We start from the raw sequence: 12,120 nt of genomic DNA on the forward strand, positions 1-12,120 counted from the left end.
GGGTATATCACTGTGGTATTTATGAATGGCCTCAGGTCTGAAGGGAGACGGAGGGGAGAGAGAGAGAGAAAGAGAGAGAGGGAGAGGGACCAGCAGGAACTCTATCACTTCTGAGTGATGTCACTCCGGTTCAGGTGTGCTCCGTTTGAGGAGGCGTCGCTGATTCATTTCGGCCCCTGAAAGCCGTTGTCAGCCCGGGATGTGGGCTGGTTTGGGAATCTAATCTGGGAAGGATTGAGCATGTCACTTGTGATAACGTACACCCTGCCTGAGAGCCTGAAGATCATATCGATAATGTAAGATTTATCAGGCCTCGCCGCGGCTCGAATTATGAGCAGCCGTGCTCGGCGAGAGCAGAAATTGGACAGCAGCTTTTTTTTTTTCTCCCCCCCCCCCCCCCTTCTCTCTCGGAGTGATTTAATTCCTGTTTCTCTTGCCTATACTTTTCCCTGAGATTTAATGTAATTCGCCTCCAAGTTGTTTGTTTTGCTTTGTCTGTTTGTTTCCTTTTGAATAAGCGGTCATGCCCATTGGATCAATAGGGGTTTGTCTGTATTGTCTCAGCAATACCTTATCAGACTTAACCGTGAAGCAGTCAGCCAATCATAAAAAGAGGTCACCGGCATTGTGGAAGGTGCGTGAAAACCCCCCCCTGTAAAAATATGAAACATTTATAATCTGAAAAGCCTACAGTGCACACGGGGTGCATTACCAAAGCAAGTAACTAAACAGAGCTCATACATAGCAGCAGTCTAATGTATCAAAGAGAGGCCTTGTGAGGAGCCGGTCACAGCGTAGAGACCCCAGTCGGCTCTGTGACATTGTGCAGGGTGGTTTGACCTGCTGGTGCCACTCTGGTGAGAGTCATTTTGTAGATATATTAGCTTTAGAGGGCCTGTGGGGTTCGGTGCTCGCTGAAGATAAGAGGACCACGGAGACTTCCCCCTGACCATCTCACGGCACCGGCCTCCTCCCCAAAGGAGCCGAGACAGCCCCTTTTTTTGATTTCACGTCCTAGCCGCTGACCTTGGGTGCTGCCGGACTTAAACGGGCCGAGCCGCGTTTAAAATCTTATATAACTCAATGTAACTCACGCGAAAGGCATGAACGCTGTATGTCTTGTTGTCTCCTTTAGGAGAATTTCCTCCTCTCTCCACTTTTTTTTTTTTTTATTCCTGGTTGATTTGGTGCCCTCAGTCCTTGGCTGGGTGTGCCTTATCTGCTCCGTGCAGACCCTCATTTGCAAGCGAGCATTGAGGAAAAAAAAAAAAAAAAAAAAAAGAAAGTAAATAGAGGAATATGTGAAGTCGAGTAAATAAATAAATAAGGCAGACACATCTTGTCCTGTCTCAGAAGGAAATTGGAAGGATTAGTTCCAAACCAGCAACAATGAAAAGACAGGGGCGTGAGCCCAGTGTGCAGCCTGGGTAAACAAGAACAGGGTGAGAGACCAAGCCCTCCAGCACCAACTGTGTTTCCTTCTCTGCATCTTTCTTTCTCTCTGTCTCTCTCTCTCTCTCTCTCTCTCTCTCTCTCTGTGCTCATTACCTATTCCATCCACCTAATCAAGATGACAATGAGAAGACAAGTATAATTCACCAACCTTTGAACTCCCCTTTTTGAACCCCCTTGTATAATGTAGGAAGCCCAGGAGGCTGAGGAGGGAAATAATTGATTGTGTTAGAGACTTGAAAGAGTTGACTTGAGGGGTTGAGCATTAAACAAGCATGCATAAATGTTCTGCTCTCCTCGTCAATGATAGATCAATGACCGTGTTCTCTTTGCCTCCCGTCGTGCAGCTATGGCAGAGTCTATGCAACAGCAGACCCCTACCACCACACGATTGGCCCTGCCGCCACATACAGTGTGGGGACTATGGTAAGTCAGTGAGACCTATCCGTTATCCGTTTCTGTCTGTGTGCAACCCCCCCACCCCCCCGCCCCCCCGTCTGAAACATCACGACACAAGCACACACACACACACACACACACACACACACACACACGACTCACACTCCAAAATAAAGACCAGAGACTGCAGCAGTCACTGGTTTTTATTTATATATTTATTCATTAATTGATTTTTGTCATGCTATCTGGCACACCCTAGTGGAGCTGAGCAGTACTATAAAAACCCCGGCATGTGGAAAATGGCTCAGACATTTTATTGCAACAAAACACGCAAGCTCACCTCATGCATATATTGATTTGACACCAGTTCCTGTTGAAATGAGAATGAGTGATCACTGCAGTGTTTTGTTTTGTTTTTTTTCTTTTAAATGAACTTTGCATCTTAACAACAACTACATTTCCAAGCTTCCTCTCTTCATTCTACATCACTCAGCTCGCTACAGAGCGAGTTGGCTCATCTTTATGTTTTTTTTATTTATTTTTTTTATTCCATTCAGCCAAAACCAAAATTTGAAGGGATGACGTTGAATTGTTAATGTCTGTTTTTAGCTAGCTTTTGCAGCTACTGTAACATCAAAGATGAAAAGTGATGATAAATAAAAGAAAACGGAGAAGAGTTTCTCTTTGGATTTTTTTTTTCTTTTTTTTTTTTAAATGACGATGATGATGATGATGAGGGGATGGGACCGGGCTCGCAGACCAAAACCTAGAGATTAAGGACCATCAAAACGCATGCAGCAGCGTGCCGTGGGACATAAAACAGAGAGCGAGATGGAGGGAGGGAGTCGTCTCCCCTCCTACCCTATAAAGCTTGATCGGAGGCGTGCTCTCTGCTTGAGAAATGACTCAAATTTACCATTCTGGCATGCATGCGATTTTTCAACAACATAAAAAAAAAAAAAAGCGTACAGTTCCCCGGTGCAGCTGCTAGCTAAAAGCTTTCATTAATTAAGACATTTCTTTTTTCCTCTTCATTTACTTAATTAAAAAATGTGCTTGAATGTTTTTTTTTATTCTTTCTTCTTTTTCCTCCAAATTTCCTTCCATTTCTCTGACACTTTAATCGTCCTCTCGATGAAAGTAGAAGACAGGATTCGGCCCCCCCCCCTAAAAAAAAAAAAAAAAAAAAATATCAGAGCTAATGTTGTGTGTGTTGGGAGCTCAGGGAGTTAACACGGACTCGAGAGAGGGTGTGTGTGTGTGTGTGTGTGTTTGTGTGTGTGGTGGTGAGCAAATGGCAAGGCTACAGGGAAATGCGACCGTGCTCTGTGCTGAGGCCAACATCTAATAGACTGGCGAGCTGAGGAGAAAAGACCAGTTTGGCTCCTAATTCTTTAATCATATATGATTAATGGTTCTCTAGCAGAAAGGAGTCATTTTTTTAGCATTTAAAAGCTATACAATAATTAGTTCCACTGAGGTTGAAATTCTCTTTACTCATTCCCCAGCATAACAGAAAGAAGCATCTCATATACGGATAAAAGTTTTGTAGAAGAGGGCTCCCCCTAAAATTAGCCAAAATTAGCCTTTGAAGACATTCAGTAGCTTTTTTCTGAATTCCTAATTGCAGTAGAGCCACCGAAAGATGAGAGGAGGGACTGTATGTGTGTGTGTGTGTGTGTGTGTGCATGTGCAGGTGTGCATGCATAGGCCCCCCCCCCCACCCCCCGCCCACCCCCACCATGCATGCTTGATGTGTGTCTGTCCTAGATATCTTGAGCATGGTGCTAAATCTAAGGGCTAATATCCTGTGGTGGTTTGCCCCCTCCTGAAAGGTGCAGACACCTCCGCTAGACTTGAAAAGGAGCTGTGATTAAACCTCTCTGAACTTATCCTGCTTTGGTTGAATCTCAGATATTGTTACTGCCCACAAAAAAAAAAGGAATATTTTTTCCTCTAGGGGGGAAAAAAGCACATTATTTTACAATGCTTAACGTAATTAATTCAAGAATTTAAAAAGTGTTTTTTTTTTTGCTACTATGGTTAAAAAAATTTAAATCACGTATTTAATTAAGCTCAAAAACCCACCAATCCACCTTAACTCTGCCTTGTTCCTAACACACACTCATAATGTCTGCAATTAGAGGATCAATTTCACCAAAAAAATCAAGTAACGGGCTTAAATAAATATATTAACCTGTCAATCTGCTTCATGATAATTGCTATCAGAGAACCGCTATATATATATATATATATAAAAAAAAACATATCCGGAAAAAGGAAGGAGATTTGTGGAGAAAGAAAAAAAAAACAAACCGACTAAAGCTGTCACCTGAATACTGATTGGTACTTTTTCATCTTTGATGTTGCAGGCTAGCCTATACAGAGGAGGGTACAGTCGCTTCACTCCCTACTAAAAGAGAAAAGAAAAAAAGCGAGAAAAGACAGAGACATTTCCCCCCCGCCCCCCCCCCCTCTCTCTCCCACCAAATAAACAAAATAATCTAAAAAGAAAAAAAAAAAAAAAACAAGTGAACACCCGGTCCTTGGTGGAGAGTTAAATCAAACTAAAAGCTTCCAGGTCCCCCCCCCATGCTGAGCCCCTTCCCCCCCCCCCGACACCCTCTCAAGCCGATATTTCTACGACAACCTTTTTGATGTCATCATTGGTCTGCTCTTGTTTCGTATTCATTTTGTGCTTTTATTTTGGAAAGTTGTTTTTTTTTTATGCACATGTGCATTATCTTGATTGCTGTATACGGGTGCTGTGTCACCATAACCAATGTGAGCCTACTGCAGCACGCATGATGCATGCTCAGAGGTGTGTGTATGCAGTCGCTGTCATCTGACTAAGAATATACTGGGGCATTTCTATAACATATATACATGACATCAAACAGGAAACACACAACCAGGTCTGATCAGGTTGACGCCGATCACCCATCAATCCCAGTTCATTACTTTCTAGAGCTTCTATTTCCCATTAAACACACAGAAGTAAAGACTCTGATGAACATGCCTTTGCTAATTCTTAGTTCAAAGACAGCACTGCTCTGATTGCTTTTGTTTTGTTCTGTTTTTTTGTTTTTTTTTTAAACGTTGGAGTGTCCTACTGTTGTGCACTTACAGTAGAGCCTTACAAGCTGTACTATGTGGTATGACAGCATGCACTGTAAAGGGTCATGGAGGTCAGATTTCTGTCTCATAGCGCAGCCAAGTCTCCTGCAAATGATTGGACGTTTATTTGCAACTGTTCTGCTGTGGCGGTTATGTTTCGAGGGGGCGGAGATGACTGCGTTATTTTATAGAAGTGCAGCCAAAATTAAATATAGTGGATGATGAGTGTGGGTTTGCATCTCATATCATACAAGTAGCTGGTCAGTTTTGCAATTCCATAACATGAGGAGATTTAAAAAAAAAAACAAAGCAGCTTCGATCTTCTTCCTAACTTTATATCAGCAGTGTTTTTAGTGTTTCATATGAGTCAAGCTTCAAAAATACAGGATCCAATAATAACCATTATGCAACTTGATCGTGACTTTTGTTAACAGACTTGACAAAGATTCTCCAGAATCATAGAAGACGTTAGTTTTCACAGACTGGGTAGTTGTACTCCTCATGATGAATTAACTCATTTTGATGTGTTAAATTGGTGGAATAGCCCTTTAAATTGCCACAAATATTGCAAAAAAAAGTTTGTACTGAAAGTTTGCACTCACTTAGAAATGACTTTGCTTTATATAGTAATATTTTGAGGCTGAGTTGGTGGTGTTGTTATAATGGAAAACATTATATCAAAAGGTGTTTCTGATATTTTGTCAACCTCAAACTACAGAAATTACAATCTCAAACATGATCATAGGGATTGTATATTGAGTATATATGGGATTTATTGTAGTACTGTATTAAATCAGTGCAAATATTCAATTAACTGATTAGTATATTGACAGAAAATCCTGATAATCAATTAATCATGTGGTTCCGACTCCTAAAACCTGAAGATTTTCTGCTTTTTCTTCGTTTTATTTGTTTATCAGAAATAATAAGACATTTGAAGACATCACCTTGAGCTCTGAGGAACTTTCTGACTTTTGTAGTTTAACTAATAATTCAGTTAATTAAACAAAAAAAGGGTCATTTATTGATGATGAAAATAATCATTAGCTGCAGCATCTTCCAGTTTCCCCCCCCAAAACATAATCGCTAAATATAAAATAGTCGCATATGAACTTAAGTTTTTGCAGGAGACACGGTTGCGTATCGTCACTAATACACCATGGCAGATTAAATGTACTCGAGGTGCACTGTAACACACATCCACATCGACACACACACACACACACACACACACACACACACACACACACACACAGAGTAAATGACACAGCACTCAGGTGGGTGAACCTGACAGAGGGCTGTTTCTGCTACGAGTCACCGGTCTCTTTTTTAAGCATTGCACAAAAAAAAAAAAAAAAAAAAAGTTTTACCTCAGGATAAGCTAACTGAAACTCCCAAACTTAGAATACAGTGCTATTCACTTCTCAGCAGGCAGGACAGTTTCATTTCTAACACAACCAGCAGCAGGTTCGTCCTCTTTGCAACATTTTGCAGCTTTTCTCGAAGAGCTAACTTTTGATTTTTGTTTAAGCAAAGACCCCCAAGAGAGGATAATAAAATAAGACTGTACTGTTGTTCTTTATCAAAGCTACTGTATTATATATATATGTAGACATATACTGTATAACACATTTACACTGTATACACACATAAAAACGTACCACGAGTACAGTCAGATGTTCTATAAAAGCACCCGGGAGATAAACGTGTGAGAGCGCGGCAGTGCTCGCCACTTAGTCAACATTACAGTCGTCGCATTGGCTTCTATTACAACTTTGTGCTACGTGAGGTGGATCTGAAAAAGAAAAAAAAATCTCTGTGTAGCTACTGTTTAGCTGTCAAAGATTTCAGTGCAGCTATGGAACTCAAAGCTATTGCCAATAATATTTAATTTATATGTACTCACTAAAGTGTTTGTGGTCTCCAAACAAAACAAAAAAAACAACAAAAAAAATATGTTTGTTGCACTTTATTTGTTTTTTTTTTTCTTTTTTGTATACTTTCCGAGATGTAACATATTTATAAAAGTATCATATACAGCTAGTTATGTTAAGTCCAGATGTTAAAATGATATAAGAGTAATGTTGTATATCCAAAAAAAAAAGAAAAAAAAAGAAGATGAACCCATTATCTCATGAGTAAAAAGAAAATCTAAATGTGGGATATTGTTCTTCCTTTTATATGCTAGTAAGTACTCACCATTTGGGGGGGGGGGGGGGGGGTTTTATATGAGTCAAAAATGAACTTTGAATTATTACTTTCACCATTTTCAAATGGGAGAACTGGTTTGTGCATTTGTAGGAGTTTGTCATATAAACTCTGCAGCAGGGTGTTCAGTTAGTGACCACTATCAGTAAGCTAGACTGGAATGAACTAGTTTATTTTTGTTTGTTTGTTTTCTGATCTGAATGTGTGTGCCTATGCATATATATATATAGATATATAGATATATATATATATAGATATAGATATATATATGCATTTGAATGTGTGTGTGTTCGTGTGTGTGTGTGAGGGAGGAGAAAGAGGAAATGAACACAGGTTGCAAACATACTGTAGTTTGCAGTGAGCTAACGGTTTTACATGACATAACTCTGCGTCCCTGTAATTACATCACGACCGCTCAACTCTGACCTCATGTGACATCAGCGGCAGCAAAAATAAATACAGACACTTTATGGATATCTATAAAAACTCCTCCTCATCTCATTTAAGGGGAGACTTACTTTGGCTTTCAGGAAGTTTGACCCGTTTGGTCTGTTTAACTAATATCACGTGAAGTAAACATATGAACATATAAACAAAACAAACATATATACAGACTGTAGAGACTGGAGACTGTAGGATTAATTGCAGAAATTGATGTATTGGATCAGTGCAATCAGTCAATTGATTTGCAAAGTATGTATTTGGACAATTAGGATAGTAAATCAATCAATTAAGCAACTAACAACTAATTATAACATAATTGAGTACAAAATGCGCATGAATTACTATTTTGTGCCTCCATTAATGACTTAATATGTGCTCTGGAGTTAATCGTTTGTGTGCACAAATCAGCAGAATGTGACATTTAATTGTTTTTCATCTTTTTTTTAAAAAAGAGAGAATTTACACAACACTGATCAACAGGTATCTTTATATATCTCCGTCCAAAGTCGATTCATTCAGTTATTGATTCGAGACTACACGATACTAATTCATGTGCGCAATAAAGGAATAAATAAATAATAATAATAACCAGTTAAGTCCCACTGAGGTTGGAAACCTCTTTTGCAGGAGAGACCTGGTCAAGACGCTTAATTTGGCAAAATTAGCACCAAAACACAACTTTTAATGTGCTGCATGGCCTCTTCTTTCACTTTCCCATAGTCTAGTTTTAAGCTGGCTGCTCTGGTAGCGCAGAGCTCCACAGATTTTCCCCACGCGGTCAAATAAAGTCCATCTAGATCCTGACGGTGCACCTGGAACCTCCTTGGGCCTCCATCAGTCTTCCCTCTAGACTTAAAAAGTGTAAGAAGCTAAATTTGTTATGCAGATGAGTCAGATCTGATTCCGACTTTTATACCAGTTTATCCAAACGACTTGTAAATCACATGATACTACTAGACATGATCTTGAATGTGCTTGAATACTGTTCTTCTCATAATTATTTAGGTAAACTGACCAATGGGACAAACTTAAAGCCAGTAGCTCTTCCTCAACTGTATCATTGACATCCTGCTTTCTACATTTAGTCCAACAAATAACAGTTTTATTTATTCAAAGACCGTCCGGTCAACTGTTTAAATTAAAACACAATTTTGACATTAAAATTGTGAACGATCCCATACACTAAGAGTCCTATAAGTCATGTTATTACAGGGACAAGTTTCGAGTTGTTGTGTTGTCATCTGGAGTCGCTCCTATCAGTCTGCACGGGTTTGTCACAAGTTTACAGGAAAAAAAAACAACAAAAAAAAAAGTTCAAATTAACCGTTGTTAACCTGTTTAGGTGTCAGCTTATCAAGGCTTAAAATGTTAAAGACATAACATGTAAATAATAACTCTGGTAGTCAGTATTGTAGAGGTCTGAGCCATTTTTATTACGCTTACAGTAAGTCAAACGTAGTTTAGGTGTGAATTTATAAAACAAAACACTTTGATATTTTTCCGTTTAGTTTGCTTTTCGTTGTATTCCATTACCAGCTTAAATATGCAACCAGACCTCTATTTGATCCAAAACATTTGTTCGTACTTATTATTAGTAGGTATTTAGGTATGTTTACATATCAGCAGAAAATACTCTTTATCCATAATTTATATTTAATACAAGTATTCATAAAAAGCCCTGATAAGCTGGCGGGTGCATTTATTAATCCACCTAAAAGATTTGTACAAAAGAGAACCAAGCAAAAAAGTTACAGTACTTGTAAATACATTTAAATGTATATACACACACACACACAGTATATCGCAATTCTCTGAGTAACTGTTTTATATGTATTCCTATATGAGTGGGGTCATCTGTGTATTTTCAATTCAGCTGAACTTGTTCTTGAATTGTATGTAATTTCTATAATGAGAATATATTGTCTGAAAGGTGTAATTTTTTTCTTTTGAATTCATTTAATAGGTAAAAAAAAAAAAAAAGTATTAAACTATTATGACTTTTCTTTCTTTTCTTCCTTAAATCATGAATTATTTTTTTTTTGTTGTCAATATGTGACATATAAGTAACCTCTGATTGTTTTGAGTGTCAGAATAAAGCAGTTATAAGAACATTATGTCTGCCTTTCACACATGGATGATGTTGCTGATGTCGACTTAACAGGTTTTTTTTTTAATATTAATTCATTTTTTGTGGGTTTTTTTTTTTTTTTTTTTTTTAAAAACATTTTTTCACTTATTCCTAGTGGTGTCTGGCCATAAAGATAGTTGCTAATAGGTGTTTTTTCTACAGATCAGCACACTTTGACTTAAGGAGAGAAGCAAATGATGGAAACATCTGTCCTGCAGAAGAAACTGGACGTGTCTTATACGTTATAGAGTTTGGTATTTACAGATTACCAGCATGGTCATTGAGAACTTTCTTTTGTTGTAACTAGGTTTGAATCCTTTACTGAGCCGTCTGTTCAGCTTTAAACATTTGTAAAGCTGAAAATAACTCAAAGATTTGATCTTGATGTGTAGTTTTTATCGGTTGAGAAAGGCAGAAATGGCCTTATTAATGTTCACAACCTAAAAAAATAAATAAATAAGAGGAACAGCATCACATTTAAAATGATTAAATATGTATCTGACACTTTGAAATCATCTAGCCGGCTTGTTTTTTTGTTGTTTTTTTTTTGCACATCGTAATTTTCAAAAAAAAAGCTGCTGCAGATCCTGATTCAGAACTATTAGTTTGATTGGCTTAAATTATTTATATATGATTTGAAAGTGGAGACAACTGATACTGATGATGTGATGCAATCAGCGGATCCTTTTCATTAGAGAAGATTTTGACACTCTGTTGCCCTCGTTCTGCTACAAAAACAACAGAGTGGTGCATCTTTTTACCTTACTGGTCATCTTTGGCCACATATAGATACAAGTATCGAGAGACTCTGAGTCTCTCTGATCTTAGAGAATCCAGGTATTTGATCAAACTGGAACCGGATTAGTTGTAACTCCTGTTGTTCTGTCCGACCTGCACTGCTGCCACAACCACTAACTAAGTTTTATTCACCAAACCAAAAACTATCTGCTTGGCCAGATACCACCAGGTCTAAGTAGACGAAATATGTATTTTTGTAATTTAGGTGACCCTTTAATGAGTTTGAATTTCTACACATAGAACAGTTTTTTCTTTATAAAGCAAGTAGCAGCTTTAAGACGTGAGCGAACCCTCTCCTGAATCCTTCATGTCCGTGGGTGATTAATATATTTGTGTCTGCAGCTCTTTCAGTTCTGGGCTTCCTGTCAGTGAGGAGACTATATGTAGCTCCGGCGCTATTGTGCTCCCTCCCTGCTGAGCTATAAGACTGCGTGCGGATATTTTTGTATGGAGGGTCCCTAGTGAGAGAGCTCAGTAAATCTGAGGTAGGGATAGATAGAGGAGGTGGTGAAGCTCGGGCCGGTTCTTTCCGTGAGAAGAGGGAGATAGAGAGAGAGAGGAAGGGGGGAGGAAGGGAAGGTGGACGCTGATTGAACACGCCACTTGTTTGACTGTTTGTCTCTCTGGATTGGAAGTAAAGGGGGGGCGGGGGGAGGAGGGGAGGGGGAGGGAGGTGATGCACTACAAAGCCGTTTCTAAATTAAAGCCTCGTCTTCTTTCATTCATTTATTTATTTATTTATTTTTTTGTCAGAAGCTCCACGGAGCTGCCGGAGATCGCTCCGAATTAGCGAGCATCTGTCATGACGAGGGTCCTGGGACACTCTCCTTGCCTCGCCCTCCCCCCACCACCTCAACACCCACGCACCCTCTCCTCCTCCTCCTCCTCCTCCTCCTCCTCCTCCTCCTCCTCCTCCGCTCCCATCCATCCATTACACCGAGACTTTTCACTTTGCACTGCCAAACTGCCGATCTCCACTTGTATGATTACAGCGCACTCTGATCTTTATTCTGGGGAGAGGCGGTAGCACTTGTTTTGGCAGGCGTAAGGCCTCTGCTCCTGCTTCTTTTATGCAACGTTACAAGAGCCGGGATGAAAAGTGAATGAAGCTGTTGTCTCTCTGCCTCTCAAACTTTTTTTTTTTTTTTTTTTTGTAGCCAGAGTTCTTAACGCGGTTTTCCGTTCAGCTGTAGTGAGTCAAACGGTGTGTCTTAACCTTATATAGTGAACTTTTTCCTCCTTGTAAGAGTATACATTACGTAGATAAGAAAAGGCCGTCGGGGTGGGAGCACATTAAAGAGGGTGTGTGTTGTTTATTACATATATTATCTCATATGTTGTGTTTTTTTTTTTTGTCAAAGAATTATTTTCTAGCCTATACTTTCTGTGACAACTAAAAAAAAAACTTGTTCAGAAAGAAAGAAAAACTTCCAACATCTGCTCCACACTGTCTTTTTTCATAGCACCTCTCATTATGTATGCCTATCAGACACATAACATTCTGCATATTTACCAGTCTCCCCACTTCTCTCCCCTGTTTCCAGTAAATACAAAAGGAAGAGCTGTACTCAGTA

General features: G+C 39.2%; 1 protein-coding gene and 1 long non-coding RNA gene across 5 annotated transcripts in view; one reads left to right on the forward strand and one right to left on the reverse strand.

The window, feature by feature from the left end:
- LOC122966727 (RNA binding protein fox-1 homolog 3-like) overlaps positions 1-4,310 on the forward strand; it is a 526,578-nt gene extending 522,268 nt beyond the window's left edge. For all 3 annotated transcript variants that reach the window (XM_044331033.1, XM_044331034.1, XM_044331035.1), the window contains 2 exons: positions 1,800-1,878; positions 4,224-4,310. In XM_044331033.1, coding sequence (XP_044186968.1) covers positions 1,800-1,878; positions 4,224-4,268 — 124 coding nt within the window. In that variant the 3' untranslated portion in view covers positions 4,269-4,310. The remainder of the gene's footprint in view (positions 1-1,799; positions 1,879-4,223) is intronic.
- Positions 1-12,120, reverse strand: part of LOC122966729 — a 129,801-nt gene that overhangs the window by 7,524 nt on the left and 110,157 nt on the right. The window lies entirely within an intron of this gene.

This window comes from Thunnus albacares, chromosome 17 (genome assembly GCF_914725855.1).
Source record: "Thunnus albacares chromosome 17, fThuAlb1.1, whole genome shotgun sequence".
Taxonomy (NCBI): Eukaryota; Metazoa; Chordata; class Actinopteri; order Scombriformes; family Scombridae; genus Thunnus; species Thunnus albacares.